Below are 20,350 nucleotides of genomic sequence, written 5' to 3'. Positions count from 1 at the left end.
GGAGAGATAGTCTCCAACAAATCCCACTTCTGACACCAAAAATATGTCAATGTAAAAATAAACCAAATATATAAAGTGTCCTTAATTGAGGCCAAGGAGTCCTGTACCAGTGTACAGGAGTGCCCAAAGATGGGAGTTACAACAAGGGCTTTATACACTCAGGAGGGGCATCTGGATAGGTTGATCGGAACAGTGGGTCATGACTTGTTTATTAACTTTAACCATGGAGTCACTTGAAATGCTGGGGTTAAGAGGGGAGATAGTCTACATGATAAAAAAGCAGGGGAAGTGATGGTTTCTGGAGGCAGGCTTAACCCAGTTCTGGTAAATTTGAGCAGGCTCTGATAGCAAAGCCTGGACTGTGTTTTAGGTGGTCACAAGAGCCTTGGTGCAACTGTTTCAACACGGTTATTTGCCTTAACAGTCAGGGCAATTCAGAGTCCAAAAAAGGGAGATAGTTCAAATCAGTTTCACATGCTTCTGGAAATGAGTTATGGAGGGGTTCCTCCCTTTCCCATGTCAGAGCCTACCTACTAACACTCTAACTCAATGGTTTTCAAATATGTTGGTCTCAGGACCCCTTTGTATTCTTAGAAATTATTGAAAGTTTATTTATGTGAGTTGAGCAATTAGCAATTAAAACTGATAAAAATTTAAAATGCAAATTTATTTAATTAAAAATAATAAACCCACTATATGTTAACATAAATAACATATTTTAATGAAAAATAGCTATGTTTTCCAAAACAAAAAAAATTAGTGAGAAATATGTCCTTAAAGAACTGGAAACCAAAGAAATATCTATCAGTTGGGGAATGGCTGAACAGGTTATGATATATAAACATGATGGAATACTATTGTGTGGTAAGAAATGATAAAGGGGATGGTTTCAGCAAAACCTGGAAAGACTTATATGAACAGATGCAAAACAAAGGGAGCAGAACCCAGACAATAATCTACACAGTAACGGCAATATTATAAAGATACTCAACTGTGAAAGACTTAGCAATGCTGTGTGGGGTACAGAAACCCTCATCAATGAATTGGAGACTCAGAGATAGTAGCAAAAAGAATAATTCATTTATTGGCTTTCTCGAGACCAAAGAGAGCGGAGATGTGTTCAGATCAACAGGTTATATAGGTCCTAGCCGCAATCCCCTTTCCAGCTGCCTCCTCAGGGCTCATTAGTGCAAGCTCTGAGGGTACAATCTATTCGTGGCAATCTACCCCAGCAACAGAGAATAAGGACACTTTCACAACTTGCCTGGAGACAAGGAAAAACGGGAGGTTTTCTTTTTCTTTTTAGAGTAAACAGTTTTAGAAAGGGAGGAGGAGGTCTGATTAAGTATAAGATGTGTTGAAAAGCATGTTTCTTTACAAGGTCAACCAGCTGCAAGTGTTTCAACAGAACAAGAAGCTATTAATTCACTGAGGAGGCTTCATTCCTGAGAGATTCTCAGAGATCATCTCTCACAATGGCACAGTGGATAGAGTACTGGCCCTGAGTTAAAATTCTGCCTCAGACATACTAACCGTATGACCCTGGGTAAGTCACTTAAGCCTAATTGCCTTAAAAAAAAAGTATTTCTGTAGCTCTGCACCTAAATTGCAGAATACAGAATTTTCCTTGATATACAGTAGAATGACAGTGTCTATGGGCTGAGGATACAAATAAAGGCAAAAACAGCCCTTTGCCCTCAAGGAACTCACAATATAATGTAAGTTTCTTGAGGGAAGGGACAAGTTTCAGTTATATTTCGGTATCCCTGCACTTTGAGGTTTGTAGAGCACTTTACAAATATCCTTACAACAACCCTGAGAAAGGTGCTATTTAAGCCCATTTTAAAAACTGGGAAACTGAGGCAGAGGGCAAATGACTTGTTCAAAGTAACATCTCTAGTAAGCAACCTGGGAGGTTGGGTCTATTACTATCCCCATTTTACATTGGGGAAACTGAGGCAAGACGAGACAAATGATTTGCCCGGAGTGACCTAGCTGGGACACACACATACGAGGCAAATTTGAAGTCAGAACTCCTTGACTTCAAGTCCAGTGCGCTATTCATAGCGCCCCCTACAGCCTGTGGGCACTTGCTCACTGTTTGCTGACGGGCTGATTGATTTAGAGCAGTTGGAGGCTAGACTGATGGGTCCTGGCCACGCCAACGCCCCGCCTTCTCGAGTCTCCCGGGTCCAGGACACAATGACAAAAGCCACAGGCCCGCCCCCACCCCGCCCTCTCTCCCTCCTCTTCTCTCTTCCGCTCACTAGGGGCGCTCTATCCCACACCCACTTCCTTGTCTTCTTCCATTAGGGTCTTCCCGTGGCTTCAAGTTCCCAGTGCGCCTGCTCCTTCCTTCGGAGGTCCCCGCCTCCTCCGGGGTTGTCCGCCACACTGCCTGATGGCTGCTCCGCCCCGGCCCCACTAGATTCCGGGTTCGCAGCTGCCCTAGAGTTGGGCTTCGCGAAGAATGGTGCATAGCCCTCGCTCCAGGCCGAAGCCGTGGGCCGCGGGCCTCGAGGCTCCAGCGTGGAGCGAGGCGGAGAGGAAGGCAGCATATAGGGCAGCTTTCCCTGAGTGTGTTGGGGCGGGGCTGGGCCGGTTTGGGAGGGGTCTTGGGCGGTGGCCGCCGTTGGGGGCAGCCGCGGAGTCTGCAGCCCGGCCCCTGACAGGTAGTGGGGCGCGGCGGGGGCGGCCCACACCCAAACCTGCCCTCCTCTCCCCTTCAGCCGCCAACAGTCCGAGACTCTCGCCTCCGGGGCCCGGGGAGTGTATGTCTGGTCGGGGGGTGGTCAAGGTTCAGGCCTGGGGGTGCGTGTGTAGTGGTCAGGGTTCTGGCCTGGTCGGGAGGAGGTATAAGAGGAGGGCTGTGTGTGGGGGGGGATGGGGGGCGCTAGGTTAGGGTAGAGGCCTGGGGCCGGAGCGGGTCAGGGCTCGGGCCGAGAGAGGGAGTGTGAGTGTGAGTGTGAGTGTCTGTGTCTGTGTCTGTGTGTCTGTGTGAGTGTGTGTGTGTGTGGAGGGAGCTAGGTTAGGGTAGAGGCCTGGGGCCAGAGCAGGCCGAGAAAGAAAGTGTGAGTGCGAGTGTGTGTGTCTGTGTGAGTGTGTGAGTGTGTGTGTGTGGGGGGGGGGGGCTAGGTTAGGGTAGAGGCCTGGGGCCGGAGTGGGTCAGGGCTCAGGCAGAGAGAGGGAGTGTGAGTGTGTGTGTCTGTCTGTGTGAATGTGTGTGTGTGAATGTGAGTGAGTGAGTGTGTGTGTGTCTGTGTGAGTGTGTGTCTGTGTGTGTGTGTGACGGGGAGTGGTTAGGGCACTGGCTTTTGCAGGGGGGCGCAGGGTTCTGGCCTAGGGGGCAGTGTTTGGGGAGTTGGTCAGGGTATAGGCCTGGGGAGGGAGGAGTCAGGGTTCAGGCCTGGGGTGTGTGTGGTGGTAGGCGGGGTAGGTCAGGGTATAGGCCGGGGGCAGGAGGGTGTCAGGGTTCGGGCCTGGTTTGTGGGGAGCCGGAGGGAGGTCAGAATCCATGTCTGGACTTAGTGGGAAGTGGGAATCGTTAAGATTGTGGCCTGGGTTTGTAGGAAGGGTGAAGGGTGGTCAGGATTCAGACCTGGGGCTATTGGGGAGGGAGGCGGGGACAGGGTATGTAGGAATAAGGAGTTCCATTTTATAGAATTAAGGCATTTCAGGGGTTCAGGAGACAGTAGAAGGGGAAGTTCTAGCATTTCAACTAGGGTTGGCTGGGAGATGTTGTTTGGGCAGGGGTGAAGTTGTAGAAGAAGAGTGATTTCTGTACTAAAAAGGGAGCTGAGGTAGGGATTTGACCTGGTGTATTTGTCCTAGGGGGCTGCCCGTTGGGAGGGAGCAGGGGACCAAGACATTTGGGGAATTTCTGAGTTAAAACATGCACTTGACACCAACCCTAACAACTGTGTCTCACCCATTAACCAGTAGAAACTTTCCCATCTTCCTGCCTAACTTCGTCACTGTTGGAGGCTTCTTGGCTCCAGATTGCTTCCATGTTTCTCCAAGGGTGGGAGAGATCTCCTTCATGGGAGCAGGAGAGTTTCTTCTTCAGACCATGTTGTGTCATGCTGAGGAGTCTGTCAAAAGAATAAAAGCATAGATTCAATAAAACACAGTTTTAGTGCTTGGATAGCTTAGTGGTCAGGAGCCTGTGGGCCTGAATTACAGTTTTGTACATTTGGGTATCTTGCTTCTGATTGCTTGGTAATAAGAAAATCCATGACAAGTTATTTCATCTCTCTCCCCAACTTTAGGCAGGTCCACAACTAAGCAAGACAAGTTTTTTGAGGAAGTGACAACTTTATAGTTTGTGACCACAATGAGCAATCAGCTCACACTTAATGAGCACCCAGACTTCACGCCACTGGGGATATAAAGAGGTATATAAGACAAGATAAAGAGATGGAGCATTTATGTCAAAAGGTCAGTAGGAGTATAAGGCATTCCATAATGTGTCAAACATGAAATATGGAATTGAATATTAAAACTGACCCCCTTATCTTCCAGGTAGAAAAACAGAGGTCCAGGGATGAGACTTGCCCTCATTACACAAGTTCATAGGAGTTCAGAGAAGAGAAAGAGCACAGTGGCCTGGAGTGGTTAGAGAAGAGTTTACCAAAGAGGTGGATACCTTGAGCTGGGTTTTGAAGCTCAGTCGGTTTTGAATCGACTTTGAAGCTGGTCGATTTTTAAATTAATGGAGAGGAAAAGAAGAGCAAGCTAGGTGTATGTTTGGTGGTGAGGAAGATGATAAAATTGGGTTCAAACTATATAGTATTTTTCATACCAGGATAAGAATAAAGCAGAATTTTAGAAGCATTAGTTTGACTGCCATGTGCAACATTGGAATAGGAAACAGGGAAGAGGAAGGAGACAGGTTAAAAGGGTCCTTCAGTGATCTAGATGTGAGGGCTTGTACTAAGGGGGTAACAGTGGGAGTGAAAAAGAAGGAAGGAATGGGAGAGGCTTTACTAAGGAAAACTTGGTTGAAATTGGGGTTGACTAGGTGTGGGGAAGGAATCTCATAACAATGTCAGAGATCTTTAGGCTAATCTATATTTGAACAGGAATCCCCTCTACAGCATCACTCACAAGTGAGTTATACTGCCTTTGCCTAGAGTCTAGTGAGGGTGAATCCATCCTCTCTTGTATACTTTTGGATAGCTCTAATTGTTGTGAAGCTTCTTCATTACATTAAACCTAAATACACCTGTCTGAACTCGAACTCATTTGCTACTAGTTTTCCCCCTCTAGAACCAAACAGAACAAATCTAATCTCTCTGCCTTTCAAGTATTTAAATACTACTGTTATGTCCTCAATTCTCTGCACTAAACAGGTCCATTTTCTTCATCTGATGCTTATGACATGGTTTAAGTTCCTTATCCCACTTTCTACAAGAAACCTTGCTCAATCTCTCTTAATTCTAGTGCCTTCCTTTTGCTGATTATTTCCAATTTATCCTGTATATAGCTTGTTTGTACATAGCTATTTACATATTGTCTTTCTTGTTAAACTATGACCTCTGAGATCAAGGACTGGCTTTTGCCTTTCTTTGTATACCCAGCATTAACACAGTGCTTGGTGCTTAATAAATGTTTATTAACTGACTGATTCCTGATTCCCTTTCTCTGAAAGCACTGTCATTTGTCATTGTCCTGAAACATGGTGACCAGGACAGAGGTCAGTGAAACTGTCACCTCCCTCTTCCAGGATTTTGACTCTTCTCACTTTATGAATTAGATTCTTTGGCTTCCATGTCACATTACTGGCACATACTGAACCTATATTCCTCTAAAACCTCCAGATATTTTTCACATGAACTTTTTGCTGGCCATGGTTTTTATATCCCTTTTCTATCCCTTTATATTCCTTGTTGATTTTTTTGGTACCAAGTAAGGGATGTTACGTTTATATTATTAGATTCCATCTATTAGATTAAGCACATTGTGATCAGTTGAAATCTTTTCAGATCTTGATTCTGTCATCCAACTTAAGGATGATTTTTCAGCTTCATGGTTTCTGCAGATTTGATACATTTTCTCTATGCCTTTATCCAAATCATTGATAAAAATGTTCTGAAAAGCAGCTGGCCAAGGACAATTCCCTAGGGTAATTTCCTACATACTTCCAAGTCATTTAACTAGTTCAAATTCCAACTAAGATTTCCATCATCTCTTTTACATGTTTCCATCTTGTTCACAAGAATAGCATGAAAGTCTGTCAAATGCTTTGCTAAAATTTAGGTTTACTATGTCCTGATCACTTTTCTAGTAACCCTTAACATCAAATGAGGTTAGGGTGGCTTGATCTGTTCTTGATAAGACCCTGCTTCTTCTTTTAGATGTTTAACATCTATCTCTTTAGTTTTACTAGAAATTGAAGTCAAGCTTATTGAAGATAAATTCAGTGACTCCATCCTCTTCCCTTTTGGAAATCAGCACATGTGTGCTGCGTTGCTCTAACATCTTTCATAGAGTTCACTGAAATTGCTCAGCAATCATATCAACAGTTCTTTCAGTGCACAGGGATGTGACTCATCCAGAACTGACAACCTGAACTCTTTGAGAGCAGCCAGATGCTTTTACCATCTCCTTATCAATTCTTCCTGCACAGCCTCTCTCCTGTCCATCTTCTCTGCACTCACATGGCCACCACTCTAAATCAGGACCCTGTCACCTCTTGCCTGGACTGCTAGAATGGTCCTCATGATTACAGTTTCTCCCTTCTCCAATCTATCTGCCACATAGCCACCAACTATTTTTTTTTTTAAGTAAAGCACTGTTCTAACCATGGTCGTTGCCTTGCCCAAAGCCTTCAGTGATTCTCCTTTACTTATAGGATAATAAACAAGCTCCTTAACCTGTTATTTAAGGTTCTCTACAGTTTGGCTCCCTACCTTTCCAACTTTCACATCTCCCCATCATTAACTTTGCATTCCAGTTTGGCTGGAATTCCTTGAACTTGATACTCTGCCTCCTGCCTCTATTCCATGGACAAGCCATTCCTTATGCCTGGAATATGCCCCCTCTGACCTCATGTCAGCCTCTCAGAATCCTTTTCTTCCTTCAAGACTGTCTCAAGGATCATGTCTCTGAAGCCCTTCCTGATTCCCAAGCTACTCGTGCTCTTTCCTGACTTTAATTTTCCTTGTATGTTACTTATTTGTGGAGATGCTGTATTCCCTCATTAGAATATAAACTTCTCAGAGGGCAGGAACTGTTTTGTTTTTGTTTTTGTGTCTCCATTACTTAGTACAGTAACATGTTTCTAGTAAGTGTTTATAAATACTTGTTGAATCATCCTGTATTTCAGCTTCTCCTTAAGCACTTTCTTTTTCAGGCCTAGGATCACTTTACGTTGTTAGATAAAGCAGAAGCAGTTGCATATACCTGCCTTTTTCTTGTGGATTGTTATCTCATCCATTCCAAGCTTGTCCTGTCCATTCTTTGATCTCCCTCTTGCCCCAAACATAGCTTTAAAAACTCTTTTTGGTGTCTTTGCCATTAGTTTTCACCTTCAGCTCATTCTGAGCTTTAGCACTTTTTGGCATTAACCTCAGAGAAGCAGGCTTCTGTTTTGTATTCTTTTGTAATTGTCCCTTGCTTCCTAACCTTTTATACTTGTCTTTTAGTAGTCTAAGTAGGTTAAAGAATTCTGTACATCCACGTTGGTTCCTTAAATTGTTCTCTCTTTTCATTTCTTTGGAATTAGTGTCATTAGAATTTTGTCATTGGGGAGGGGGGCAATTTTCCCTGTGAAATTTTAAGCTCTGAGATCCTGCCTATCTTTTCTCTGAGCCTTTGATATCTGTCCCACAGAGTATAGGGGTTGTCAGACCTGCCTGACTCCTTTCTTGCTCTATCATAAATTCTAAGGGGGAAGAGTGGTTACTTCTCCCCCAGCTTTCCATCATTTGTACTTCGGAACACCCAGTGCCTGTTCTTCTTTGTTAGTCAGAATCTGGTCCATATCACATTCCCATTTGTTTTCTTCTACTTTTTGAAGAATAAAATTACCATGAAGGCCAGCCAAGAATGTGTCAGCTACTCTGCTTTTAGCAGAAAGCTCCAGATGTCTAGATAATTGGAGTTCCCAAACAATATTGTATAAGGCTTCTATGCTAGGTTTGTGATGGTTTTTGAAATATCTATTTCTTTCTTCTGTCCAGGTGGTCCATATTATATACCTAAGACAATATCACTTCTGTTTCTTCCTCCATTGATGTTTACCCAAATGTTCTGTATCATGCTTTCCCTTTCTTTTTTCTTGATTTCATCAATGAGTATAACTTTATGTAGTGCTGCTCCTTCCTACTTTCTTATTTATTCCTTATGAATAAAATATGCCCTTACATATCCATATTTTAGACATGATTTGGGGGGGGGACTATTTTGAAGGAGTACAAGGGTTGAGTCTAAGGTGAAGGTGGGACATCCAGATAGAAGTGTCCAGGAGTCACTTAGAGTTGTGGTCATGGCTAAAGATAGAGATTTGGAATACATTTATATAGAAGTGTTAGTTGAAACTATTCGAATGGCTGCAATTTCTATGGGACAGAGTATAGGGTGAATAGAATAGGAGGCTAAAGTCATTGGGCCCACATTTAAGGGGAAGGAAGTGGAATGAGTGCAGAGCACAAAGGGATGGCCAAAGCAGTCAGAAGATAACTAAGACACTATAATGTGTCAGGAGCCAGGTGAGGAGAGGATGTTTTAATAAAGAGGGAGTGGATGACATCACGGTGTGATGAGACCAAAGCCAGTGGGAAAAGACAATAAGTCATTGGATTTGGCAATATAGAGGCCATTGGTAAGCAGTATGGTGCAGGTGTGGAAAACCAGTGGAGAGAAAACGGAGCAGGGTTCTGAGAGAATAGAGTCAGGAACACAGGTAGAAACTGCACCAACCCCACAGAACTGCTTGTAGGCACTTGACAGTGTGCACCTTTTGGGTTTATCTTTACCTTAGAATGGATTGGAAACCCAGGCTGGCTCCAGTTGTACTTGAGCAGCAGACAGATTTGTTTAACATTTACCCTTTATCCAGCATGATAATTTGATCTCGTCATGTTGCTATCCTGCTGAAAAATCTTCATTGGCTCCCTTCTCTTGAGTAAAATTTAGACTCCTTCATCTGGCTTTCAAGGCATTACACAACCTGGTTCTGTCACATTACTCCCCCTCCCACTTTAAGTTCTAGCTAAACTGGTGGCAGCTAGGTGGCTTAGTGGACAGAGCAATGGGCCTCAAGTCTTCCGGTCTGTGCAACTTTGGACAAATCACTTAACCTCTGTCTGCCTCAGTTTCTTCATCTGAAAAGTGGAGATAATAATAACTCCTACCTTCCAGGGTTGTTGTGAGGGTCAAATGAGACAAATGAGTTATAAAGTGCTTAACGCAGTGGCTTGCACACCGTAGGCGCCATATAAGTGCTGGCTCTTATTATTGTATTATTATTGGTGGTTGCTGTTCCTCAAACAACCCCTGTGCTTGCTTACCTCTGTGCCTTTGTTCACACTGTCCCCTATGCCTAAAATGCCATCCTTCCTTCTCTTCACGTATTAAATTCCTACCCATGCCTTAAAGCCCAACTCAGATACTCAAATACCATCTTTTCATGATGCGTTTTCTGATCTCCCTGCTCCTCTATTCCCTTCTCCCGCAACAGCTTCTCCTTTCTGGTCCTACTTAGAATTTGTTCATGTGTCACTAATGTATTTATTTTTAAACTCTAATTCTAAACACCAAAAAAGGAGTTTTTCCCAACATATGTATAACAGGCTACAGAAAGGGAATTTTAGATGAAATGCTGAATCTTCATACTGCATGTTTCTAACATACTGTAGAAGAATGTAATACTGTATGTTTAGCGGTCCTTGTTTTTATCTTATTTTTCTACTAGACTGTAGCCTTAAGGGGAACAAGAGCTTTCCCAACTTTGTATCTCTTTGTGTCACAGTGTTTCCCACACGGTACTTCCACCTCTGATCCTTACAGTATGGAAATTGAAGTTTTTCCAGGACACCTTTTTTGCCTGCCTCCCAAACAGGAAAGGTTCTTCTGTGTCCCTTCCCCCGGACAGTGTTTGAGAAAATTGTGACTCAGAGTCTGCCACAGGGCCTAGTGAACCCTGAGGTTACGCTGAAGCTCTTTTTCCCCACGGCCTCCATTCAGAGAAGATGAATTATGAAGAGATCCTGGGGAGGCTCCTTAAGAGGTGAAGCTGTGATAGCCTTCCTTCTCTTCCCCTCCCTCTCCCCTTTAATTATGTTTGCTATTGGGAAGTGCTCATGGCTCTCATCTGGAAGATATTTTGGGCCCTTTGAGGTTCCTGATGCTGGCATAGAGATACTTTGCCAGAGGCTGGGTTGGAGGAGAGTATCAGCTATGCAGAAACAGGACTATCTGGGGAAGCTGGGAGCCCAGTTGCCAGGCTTCTGTGCTAAGCCAGTGCCCAGTGCTAGTCTGTAGGGCTGTGCTCTAGATGGGAACAGAAGTCAGGGGGAGTGGGAGGGGGACAAAGGAAGAGGGGAGGGGGGAGGGAAAGGAGAGGGTAGGTTAGGTGCGTAACTGGTGAGGAAGGACTACGTGAGGGGCTCGCCCTGAGTGCCAAGGCCCAGAGTTGTGCCCAACAGTGAAGACACTATTCTCTGTTCCCCCCGCCCAATCTTAATCAATTAGCATGGTAATGGAGACCTTGGAAGAAATCAAGTTGCCAGCTTTTGCATCTCTGACTTTTCATAAGACTCAGACCTGGCTGAGAAGCTCAAACCACTCACCAGACCCCTTCAGGCTGAGCCTGAATTGTTACTGAGGGGTTGAACAGGAAGGATAGGCCCTTCTTATCCATTCCAAGCATGGTAGACTAGCTTTGGCAATGGCTTTATATAGTGATTAATAAAACAAGCCCCTTTTTCCATATGGTGTCAGTTTTAAGTAGGGCTGAAGATTAAGTGCATGTGACTGCCTGGCGTGAGTGAGTTAGGGACAGTGGTAGTAATAGAGATGGTGGAAGAGAAATAGACTCACCTCTTCTTGCTGCAGTTACCGGAGCATCTTCTCTGTTGCCTCCATCTGCAGGTTGCTATGGTTACCTCCTCTGAGTGGGATCCATGGAAGAGATTTTTTTCTAGTTGTGCTCAGATGTTGCCTCTTGATTTGAAAGTGGGACAAAAAGGAGGGCATTCTGCATTGGTGTAGACAGTCAGCAGCCAAGTCAAAACAGAGTCAATTGAGGTGTTGGTAGCGGTGACAGCAGCTTTGTTGGCTGCTGAGGCTGAAGCTGAAGTTGTGAAATGGTGCAGCCCTTCGAAGCGCAGGCTCAGGACCCCTGTCTGCAGGGTCCTAGTGCCAGGGCTTTGCTTCCAGGTATAAGGGATGGTGCCAGAGGAGGAGCCCAGGCGTAGGCAAGCTAGTCATCAAGGTTAACTGAGCACCCAGCTGATTGTTCATTGTCTTATTCTCCAAAATGCTTTTTTGGTAGAAGAGAGGGATGTCATGGCTTCTTTATGTGTATTCCTCTAAGGAGTCCTGGGGCCACCAAAAATGTGTACAGTTGCCAGGGCAAGCACATTGAGCTCAGGGTAGATAGGGAGGAGTTTCCTAGAGGAGGCTGGGCAAACAGGCATATTCCATAGTAAGAAAGGCATGACTGTCAGACCGGGAGGTAAATCTCAGGCCTGGAAATAATAGGACTCCTAAAAGAGGTCCATTAAGAGGTTATATATGGCTTTGTGACCCCTCTGTGGCAGTGGGTCCAGTAGATCCAAGTCCAGGTTCCTTCTCAGCTTATTCAGGGACATATTTGAGAGGCAGTGGGCTGAATGAAGCTGGAGGAAATGGAGAAACCATGGGTTCTGCTTGGGTCTACTACAAGGTGGTTATGTAATCTCCACTGTGTCCTCTGTTCAGCAAGGCCCCCCTTTTACACCTCCTTAATCAACTCTCTATTCCTCTCATCACATAGGCTCTTTAAAAATTTTTCATGCCTCCCCAGGCCTCCCACAGCTCCCTGAGGCTATAGCTGAAATTGTAAAGTGGTATAGTAGCTTGTCTCTCATATCCTCAAAACACCCTCACTTGATCTGTCCATCCCCACTGGTTATCTTCCTACATCTTTCCTCCCTTTTTTGGGCTAAACTCTTTGAGAAGGCTGTCTGCAATAGATACCTCCACTTCTGCTCATTTTCACTGTCTTAACTTTATATAAATAAGACTTTCTATCTCATCATTCAACTGAATCTACTGTTTCCAAAGTTGCTATCTCATAATTGCCAAATATAATGGCCTTTTTTTTTTAAACAACTTTATTGATTTCTTTTTGTATTACTTAGATTTCCTGGTATCCTCTCTCTTCTCCCTTTCTGGAAGCTATCCCTTGCAACAAAGAATTTTTTAAGAAAAAAAAAAGAAAAGAAGGAAAAAATTCAGCCAAATTAATCAGTATGTTGGGGGGAAGAAGCAGATATTATGTATAGTGTATATGTGGAATCTTTCTTTTAATATAAAGTAATTTTAAGAGAAGCCAGATGGCTCAGTCAATAGAGCCCTGGACCTAGAGTCAGGAAGACCTGAGTTCCAGTTTGGCCTCAGATACTTGCTAGCTGTGTGACCCTGGACAAGTCACTAAACCCTGTTTGTCTTAATCCGACAGAGAAGGAAATGACAAACTACTCCAGTATCTTGGCCAAGAAAATCCCATGAACAATATGGTCCTGAAAAGTGGGACACAACTGAATGACTAAACAACAGCAGCAGATTTCCAGAGGAGTTCTAACACTAACAGCTGGGGCTGGGGAGTGGGAGGTGGCACCTGAACTGACCGTGGAAGGAAGCTCAGGGCGTGTTGTAGGAGGCATAGAGGAGGAAGGTGTATACCTGCACCTCTGGGGTTCTGGACTAGGTTCTGGGGTGCTGCTGAGCACAGTGGATAATAGACTGTAAAATGAGAGGCCTCTAAGAATCCAGCTCAGAATCCTAACTTCCTTATTTTCGTCGAGCATATGGCCATTTTTCCTATCCTCCAGGTTGGACACCTTGGAGTCATCCTGGACTCTTCTCTTCCTCTCTCCCACACCAATTAGTAGCCAAGTCTTGTGGCTAGCACTTCCATAAAACCTCTGAAATCTCTCCCCTTCTGTCCACCCACACCGTAGTCGTCGTCATTCAGGCCCTTACCATCTCTCACCTAGACCTTGGCCTCCCTTCATCCAGCCTCTCCCCCTGTTCATTCCATCTTCTGCTTAGCTGCCAAGGTGATATTCCTAATGCATAGGTCTGACCCTGTCAGTCCTCGGGTTTGAGAAGCTTCAGCGACTCATCTGTTTAATCTTTAAAGCTCTAACAGACTGGTTCCAACCCATCCTTTTCAGACTACTTTCCCATTACTTGCTCTCATGTCCTTTTCCATCCAAACTGATGCAGGGCATTTCTATCTCCCATCCCTTCTTTGTACTATGCTTTTAGATTCATGAGCTTCCTTCAAGGCTGAGCTTATGTGCTACCTTCTACATAAGACCTTTCCTGATCTTCTCCCTTATTACTTTGTATTTGTTTTTTACTCGTCTGTATCCATGTTGTAGGAAAACAGGCTTTTCTAGATCAGGGACTTCTGTTTGTTTCTATGTCTATCCAGAATGCAGTACAGTGCTTGACACATTAGAGGTCATTAATATATTTCTTTTGAAATGAATTGAGCCTGTGGCTTCTGGGTGTTGGAATTGTGGTATACACCTTTAGGTGGCTGCTCAGGAGAGCTGGGCTTCTGTTTCTGTAGGTCTTGCCTGCCCTAGAGTCTGGTGCTGGTACCTGTACTGAACCAAGTGTTAAATCATTTTAGCACCAGGGTTGAAGGCACATCTTCTTGGCCTCTGGTGACAGCCAGTGATGGTAGGAGGAGGGGGAGGAGGACCTTGTTCAGACTCACTAGGCAGTGGAGTATCACTGCAGAATCCTGGAGACTCTTAAACACCATTCTTTGTTTCCTCTTCAAGTGAGAATGAGGGCCTAAGATCATAGAATCACAAATTTAGAATTGGAAGGGACCTCGGAGGACGTCTAGTCCAGCCCCCTCATTTTACAGGTGAGAAAACTGCGTTGCAGGGAGTGACTTGCCCCAGGTCATATAGGTGATATGGGTCATATAGTCCAGACCCACTGTCCTTGCCACTTTCTAACCCCAGAGGTGAAGGCTGAAGCCGCTGGGCTTTTTGTGAATGGCTTTTATGGGAAGGCAGGCCAAGAGCTCACAGGGAATGTGTAGCTGAAGGAGTCTGGGGTTGAGCTTTGTGTGAATGTCGGCATTCCCCAAGGCCTCTGCCTGCTGCCATTGATCTGTCGGAAGTGGTGGAGCCCTGGGCAGAGGGCCTGTCCCTTCAAGCTGGCAAGGAAGAGAGTTAGGAAGGCTGTTACTTTAGTCTCCATTTGCTAGTGTTTCTCTCCCAGACAGTTTGGTGGGGTCAAACAGCAATGCCTTTCCAAGCATTTGGTTCCACTTGGTATATGAGGTTTAGGGTTAGTGCCCCTCCTTTCACTCCAGCTTTTCCCTGTGCTGTGTTAGTGCCTGGGCCAACTTGATACAGACTCCTAACCAGTCCTTAGGTGGGGGGAGACCTAATAAACCCTTTTGGCCTGACTGCTTTGGCTGAGCAGAGACCTGGAGGGCAGAGGAGTAGAAAGCATTTTTACTGAGATTTTTTTTAGGGGGAGAGAATACCCATTTTTACAAATTGGTAAACTTTACAAACACTTCTCGACAAATGTGCAACCTCCACCCCAACCCCATTTTCTCGAATACAAGAGGCACATCTGCCTAGAAGGATGGTGCCTGACGGCAGGAGAGTACTTGTCACTTTCAGCTTTTGTAGCTCACCAGCTGTTTACCTGTCGCCAACAAAAAGGAAGGAATAGTTCCTGGGTTACCAGAGTTGTCTCTTGTACTTGACCCCAAGAGTTTTGTTGCCTTTGCTAGTTTTCTTCACATTGACACATTGTGTCCTGCTGCTCTATTAATCCCTAGTTCTTTGTTTCTCTGAGGTCTTCCTCTTTACTCTAAATTTTGAACATTTTCTTCGGCTGGTCCACTCTTGTTGGGCCCAGCTTTTGTTCCCAGCTTTGTGTTATTACAGATGCTACTGCTGTTAGTGTTTTTGTGCAAGGGATATTTCCTATTCTCATTATCCTCCTTGCATATTAACCCTCTGCTGGGATCTCTGGGCCAGAGTCTAAACAGTTTAACAGTAGTTCTTGCACACTTTCAGATAATTTCTTGTGACAACTGGACCAATTCATGAAGCTAATTATCGTGCTTGTGCTCCCACAGAGCCTCTAACATTGCCTTTTGCCTTCATTTACCTTCTTTGACAATTTGGACTTGAGATGATTTTGCAAATTTTTCCAAAAGGTTGATAGTTTGTATTTCTCCTTTTGAAAACTGTTCCTATCTTTTGGCCACTTAAGAGCACTTGCCTTTGGCAATGACAAGACCTGAGACAGACATCCTTCAAAATGTCATTGCTCTCTGCTGGCCTAGGTTGGCACCAGGTTCTGGAAGGGACAGTGATTGTGAGCTTTGCCCATCCCCTTCAGCAGCTAGGGCCCCCAGCTTTTTTCATGCTGAGGAACAGTGAGGGCCTTGCCTTTCCTCCTGGCTCAGGTGAAGATGCAGGGCACTAGGACCCAGAGGCTGGGAAGCTCTCTGACAAGTCTAGAGCCAGACTAGCGCAGAGTGAGGCTGCTCATCAGCTGGGGCTGGCAGCATCCAGGCTCTGGTAGCCAAGGATCTTTCCCCCCTTGTTCTCCCCAGCCTGAGCCTGCTTGCCCCACTCCTTTGAGAGGAGTGGGAGGAATAGGGTTTTTCATGGGCCTGTGGGTTTCTATATGAATCTGGAGGGCCTGGGGTCCCTAATACTCTCAGTCCAGTGTCTGATGGTCTGGGGAGAAATCGGGGAAGGAACCCAGGCAGAAGTATGGCCCAGAGCAAGAGGCATGTGTATAGTCGGGTAAGTGGTGGGCAGGATGAAGGGACTGCCCTCAGCTGAGCCTAGGAACTGGGGGGTAGAGGGGTGGGCTGGGCCACCTGGGCCTGCGCTCTGGTGGGCATTGTTGCTGTGGGGGCTGGGCCATGGGCTGTGACCATCACTCACCTCACAGCTTTGGGGTATTGAAGAGGAGTCCCCATAGCCTAGTTGGTGTGCCTTGTCAGACTCTTCCTGGGTGTCTTCGATATGCTGGAGGCTGTGTCTCTGCCTAGAGTTATACCCTGTATCTTGGCTTTGCTTAGCCTCTGGCTGTCACTGGGCCTCAGGCTGCAGGCTCCTGTGGGGGTTGGGACATCATGGGGGCCCTGAGTCTGGGTGGAATAGACTTACAATGAAGTCTTTCTTCAGAGCTGCTTTGTTGTTCCTTCATCTCTCCCTAGCTTTATCTGAGTTAGGAGAGGGCCTTAGGAGGAGGGTTGACACAGACTTTATATCCTTTTCTACCTGACTTGATCCCCCTTACCTCTGAGGCAATTACCCATCTTTTAGTTCCTACAGTGTATCCTGGGCTACTGTCTTACTATCCACTGGCTTGATCTTTTTGGCATCTGGGGGATCACTGTGTGTGAATTGGGGGGAAAGGATGGTTCTGATTTTATTGTCAGTTTATACCATCAATGGGCTCCTTCAGAAGCCACTGTGTTTTCTTTGGTTCAGGGGCTAGCTGCCTTGGTAAACCATTTCCATCACCACTCAAGGTGACTGTCCACTTAGATAAACTCTCTTGAAGAGAGCTTGGAGGTGGTCCCCTCCTGCAACTCCGCAGGCTGCTTTTTGGGATTTCTCATTGCCATAGGTATCTCTGGGGCCTGGGAGTGGGTACAGACCCAAACAGGCCCTGCTGATCACTTATTTGGCTTATGTCACCCTATAGTACCAGAATTCCCCTGCTGTATTGGGTTGCCCTGTTCTACAGTGTTGTTGCTGAAGCTGGGCCCAGTGTGGTGTGGTATGCCTTCTGGATCCCCATAGGCTAGAGACACTTTCCATCCATTCAGAGTCTGGTTTCCTGTTTCTCTTCTGCTCTCAGTGGTAGCCTGTGTGTGTATAGGTGTATGTGTGTGATCCAGCTTGTATGTGTGTTTCAGGTTATGAGATCCTGAGGGCATCCCCCCCCTTTTTTTTTATTTTTTGCACATTTCTCAGCCCAGCACATATTTACTGGGTTTCCACTAAAGACTTATCTGAGGTGATAACCAGTCCATTACGTCTGTTGTATATGTGTTTAGGTATAGAGGGAAGAATATTTAAGAATATAGGGAAGTGTGGTTTTTTAGCTTTGAGAGGAAATATAGAGCCTCTCCCACACTTTTACTCCTTGGAGGCAGCAGATAGAATGAGGGTGAGCTAAAGTGATAGCAGGGCCTAGGCCAAGTAAAGAGCATATAAGTTGTTCCCTGGAAGTTCAGAATATAGTAAGCATGGGTTTGAGGCTTGAAGAAAGGATAAATATGTAACTGTGAACGAGACAAACCCAAAGGGTCTCTCAAGTACACAGAAGGCAAGTGATTTCACTGGAGTTGGGGTAGTTAGGTAATTGTCAAGATTCACTTCATATTCCCGTGTTTCTGATTAGGGCTATGATTGGGGGGACCCAAGAAATTGCTTGGCTCAGCTTGGGTTGTTTCCTTCCCCCATTTGGGGCAGTACCTGGCAGAAAGCAAGTATGTGGTAATATTAAACATTTTTCAAGCAAATATAAAATTTATTTCTAATTAGATATTGTATTAGAAATTATACATAAGTTCTATAAGTGTTTGGAGATCTCCAGTGGGTAAGGAAGGGAGTCTCTGGGCTTTAGGGTCTGGCCCAGACCTATAAATATAGCTCAGAGTGGGTGACGCACATTCTTCCTTAAATCAGCCCTCAGGTCTCCTGTTAGAATTGGGATTTGGGTCCAGCACATAAGAAATGTGTGATGATGTCTGCCTGTGAAGCAGCTGACTTGGTTTGTGTCTCCCGCAGACACCAAGTGGCAGCAGGATGAGTGCCGAGACAAGCAGCCGACCCCTCCGTGTAGGGTCCCGAGTGGAGGTGATCGGGAAGGGCCACCGTGGTACTGTGGCCTATGTGGGGGCCACACTGTTTGCCACAGGCAAGTGGGTAGGTGTGATCCTTGATGAAGCCAGGGGCAAGAATGACGGGACTGTCCAAGGAAGGAAGTACTTCACGTGTGAGGAGGGGCATGGCATCTTTGTCCGCCAATCACAGGTACTTGTGTCATCACCCACAGGTCTTTTCCCCAAGCCTCTACCTGTAAGGGGGGTGGGCATTGGAAAAAGGGGTATGGGAGAGAATGTCTAGTCATACTTATCACAGGAAGGGCCCTATGGCTTTAAGGATAACAAGGGCTATCTGTGCCCCAGACTTTTTGGGTAACAAGGGGCTGAATGTGGGGAGCCATCTCAGTTATTTCTGTTTGAGAGATTTGTGTCTGTTCCATGGCCTCAGATCCAGGTGTTTGAAGATGGAGCAGATACCACATCCCCAGAGACACCAGATTCCTCAGCCTCAAAAGTTCTCAAGAGAGGTATAGATCTCCTGGCTACTGTCTCCCTTTCCTCCGTGTCCTAGCTTCTTCCTCCTTATCTGCCCACTTCATTCCCACATCCCAGCTTCTTATGGCTGCCTCCTTGTAGCCAAGGATCACCAGGTCTTCCTCACTAGTGTTAGGGTTATCATGGGCCTTGGAGCCCTATTTCATAGCTGGTCTCAGCCCTTCACCCAATTCTTGTGGCTAATTCCTTTTACTTCCACCCTTTTCTCTTTCCCATTCTTTTTGCAGAAGCAACTGACCCAGCTGCCAAGGCCAGCAAACTGGTGAGTTGCTTGATGGAGCTTGGCTGAAGGGTGAACCTGGTGGGGATGGGGATTGGGGGGGGATGGGAGGGCCAGGGCCTGAGGAGCATGGAACTGCTTACCTTTTGGTTTCTAGATGTACATTGTAAGGGTACCCAGAGGGAATCAGAATCAGTCTTGGGGACTGGAAGAAGCTTGTCTAGGGGGTTAGGGATGAGTTGATCAAAAGTTTCTACTACTAGACAGGTTTTCACTACCTTCTAGTATATTCAGAAGAAAAAGCTGGATTGGGAAAGCCTTGATGAAGCTTGAGGGGGAGGGGGGATCAGTAGGTTGTTTGACCTAGGCAGTGTGGCTCCCTATGTTGTTAGCACAAGCACACTAGAAGTGGTTTGTGAGAGGCTGGGGCTGGACACTGGTGATCAAGGGATGGGGGTGGGGCTCCTCTGTTTATTAGGGAATTTGCTTCCAGTTGTTACAGTGGGTGAGAAGGACTTACATTGAGGGAGAAGGGAGCCTTTAGCTCATCTCCTCCAAGATGATGTCAGTTGGGGAGGTGTAATAGACTTTCATTGCCTCCTAGCAGAGGAGGCAGGGCTTGGAGGCACCTGTCCTTTCAGAAGGAAATGCAGGGGTCAGGGGAAGCATTAACCACCCCCAGATCCTTCCTGCAGTCACCTGTCACCTGCCTCTCAGCATCCCTGGGCTGCTGTAGACCCTTAGGGCTTGAATGTGGCCTCTGTGGATTATTTGATCTCTAACTCTATCCTTTGCTGACCCCCTTCTCATGCAGCGAGGATTGAAGCCTAAGAAGGTGGTGTGTCTCCTTGTTGTGTGTCAGTGGGAGGGAGGAGGCTGGCATCATGCCTCCCTCTCTACCCATCCTGCTCTTCTGCATGTCCTCTTGATGCTGCATGCTTGTGCATATTTTCTTGGGCCCTCGATGACCAGAGGAAAGGGCAGCCTTGATCCTCCCAGGGCTCAGCTTTACTAGGCTTCAGGTGGTTTTAACTGTAGGCCTCCCCTTTCTTCCAGCCAGTAATAGAATGCTTAGAGGAGACATGGTCTTAGCAGAAGCTCCACAGCCTTGGGTGAGATGAAGGGTTGTCACTTAAGCTGTGATTCAGGCATAAAGTAGCCTCAGTCAGCCCTGACTTGGTAGCATAAGAAGGATAGTTGGGTAGAGAGATAAAATTAAAAAACACAGGAGGAGCTGCCCCTGAGCTAGAGGACCCTGGAATATACGCTCATAAAGGGTTGACTAGATATCACCCTGAGGTTCTGTCTCCTTCCCTACCAGCTCTTCTTCCTAGAGTTAGGCCAGTCCTATCTTTGCAACTGTCCTATCCCTATCCCTTCTAGAAACTTTTAGGGCTGTGCCATTTCCCTGGTGTCTGTCTCATAGAAGACATAGTCCTAGTCATGTCTACCATTAATAGTCACTGGGGCTGTGCTGAGCTAGGAATCTTTGGGAAATGTAATCCTTTTGCTTTCCAGTC

General features: G+C 45.8%; 1 protein-coding gene across 5 annotated transcripts in view; it reads left to right on the top strand.

Moving 5' to 3' along the window:
- Positions 1-2,602: 2,602 nt before the first annotated feature.
- The window catches only part of DCTN1 (dynactin subunit 1), a 40,738-nt gene continuing 22,990 nt past the window's right edge, over positions 2,603-20,350 (top strand). The window contains exons 1-4 of one of the 5 annotated variants that reach the window (XM_027836154.1): positions 2,603-2,672; positions 18,018-18,263; positions 18,504-18,582; positions 18,838-18,872. In XM_027836154.1, coding sequence (XP_027691955.1) covers positions 18,036-18,263; positions 18,504-18,582; positions 18,838-18,872 — 342 coding nt within the window. In that variant the 5' untranslated portion in view covers positions 2,603-2,672; positions 18,018-18,035. The other 4 variants (XM_027836153.1, XM_027836152.1, XM_027836155.1 and 1 more) reach the window with 4 other exon arrangements.

Source organism: Vombatus ursinus, unplaced genomic scaffold (genome assembly GCF_900497805.2).
Source record: "Vombatus ursinus unplaced genomic scaffold, bare-nosed wombat genome assembly UNPS02014818.1, whole genome shotgun sequence".
NCBI lineage: Eukaryota > Metazoa > Chordata > Mammalia > Diprotodontia > Vombatidae > Vombatus > Vombatus ursinus.
The sequence above is the reverse complement of the archived record's forward strand: the minus strand, read 5'-3'. Positions and strand labels throughout refer to the sequence as shown.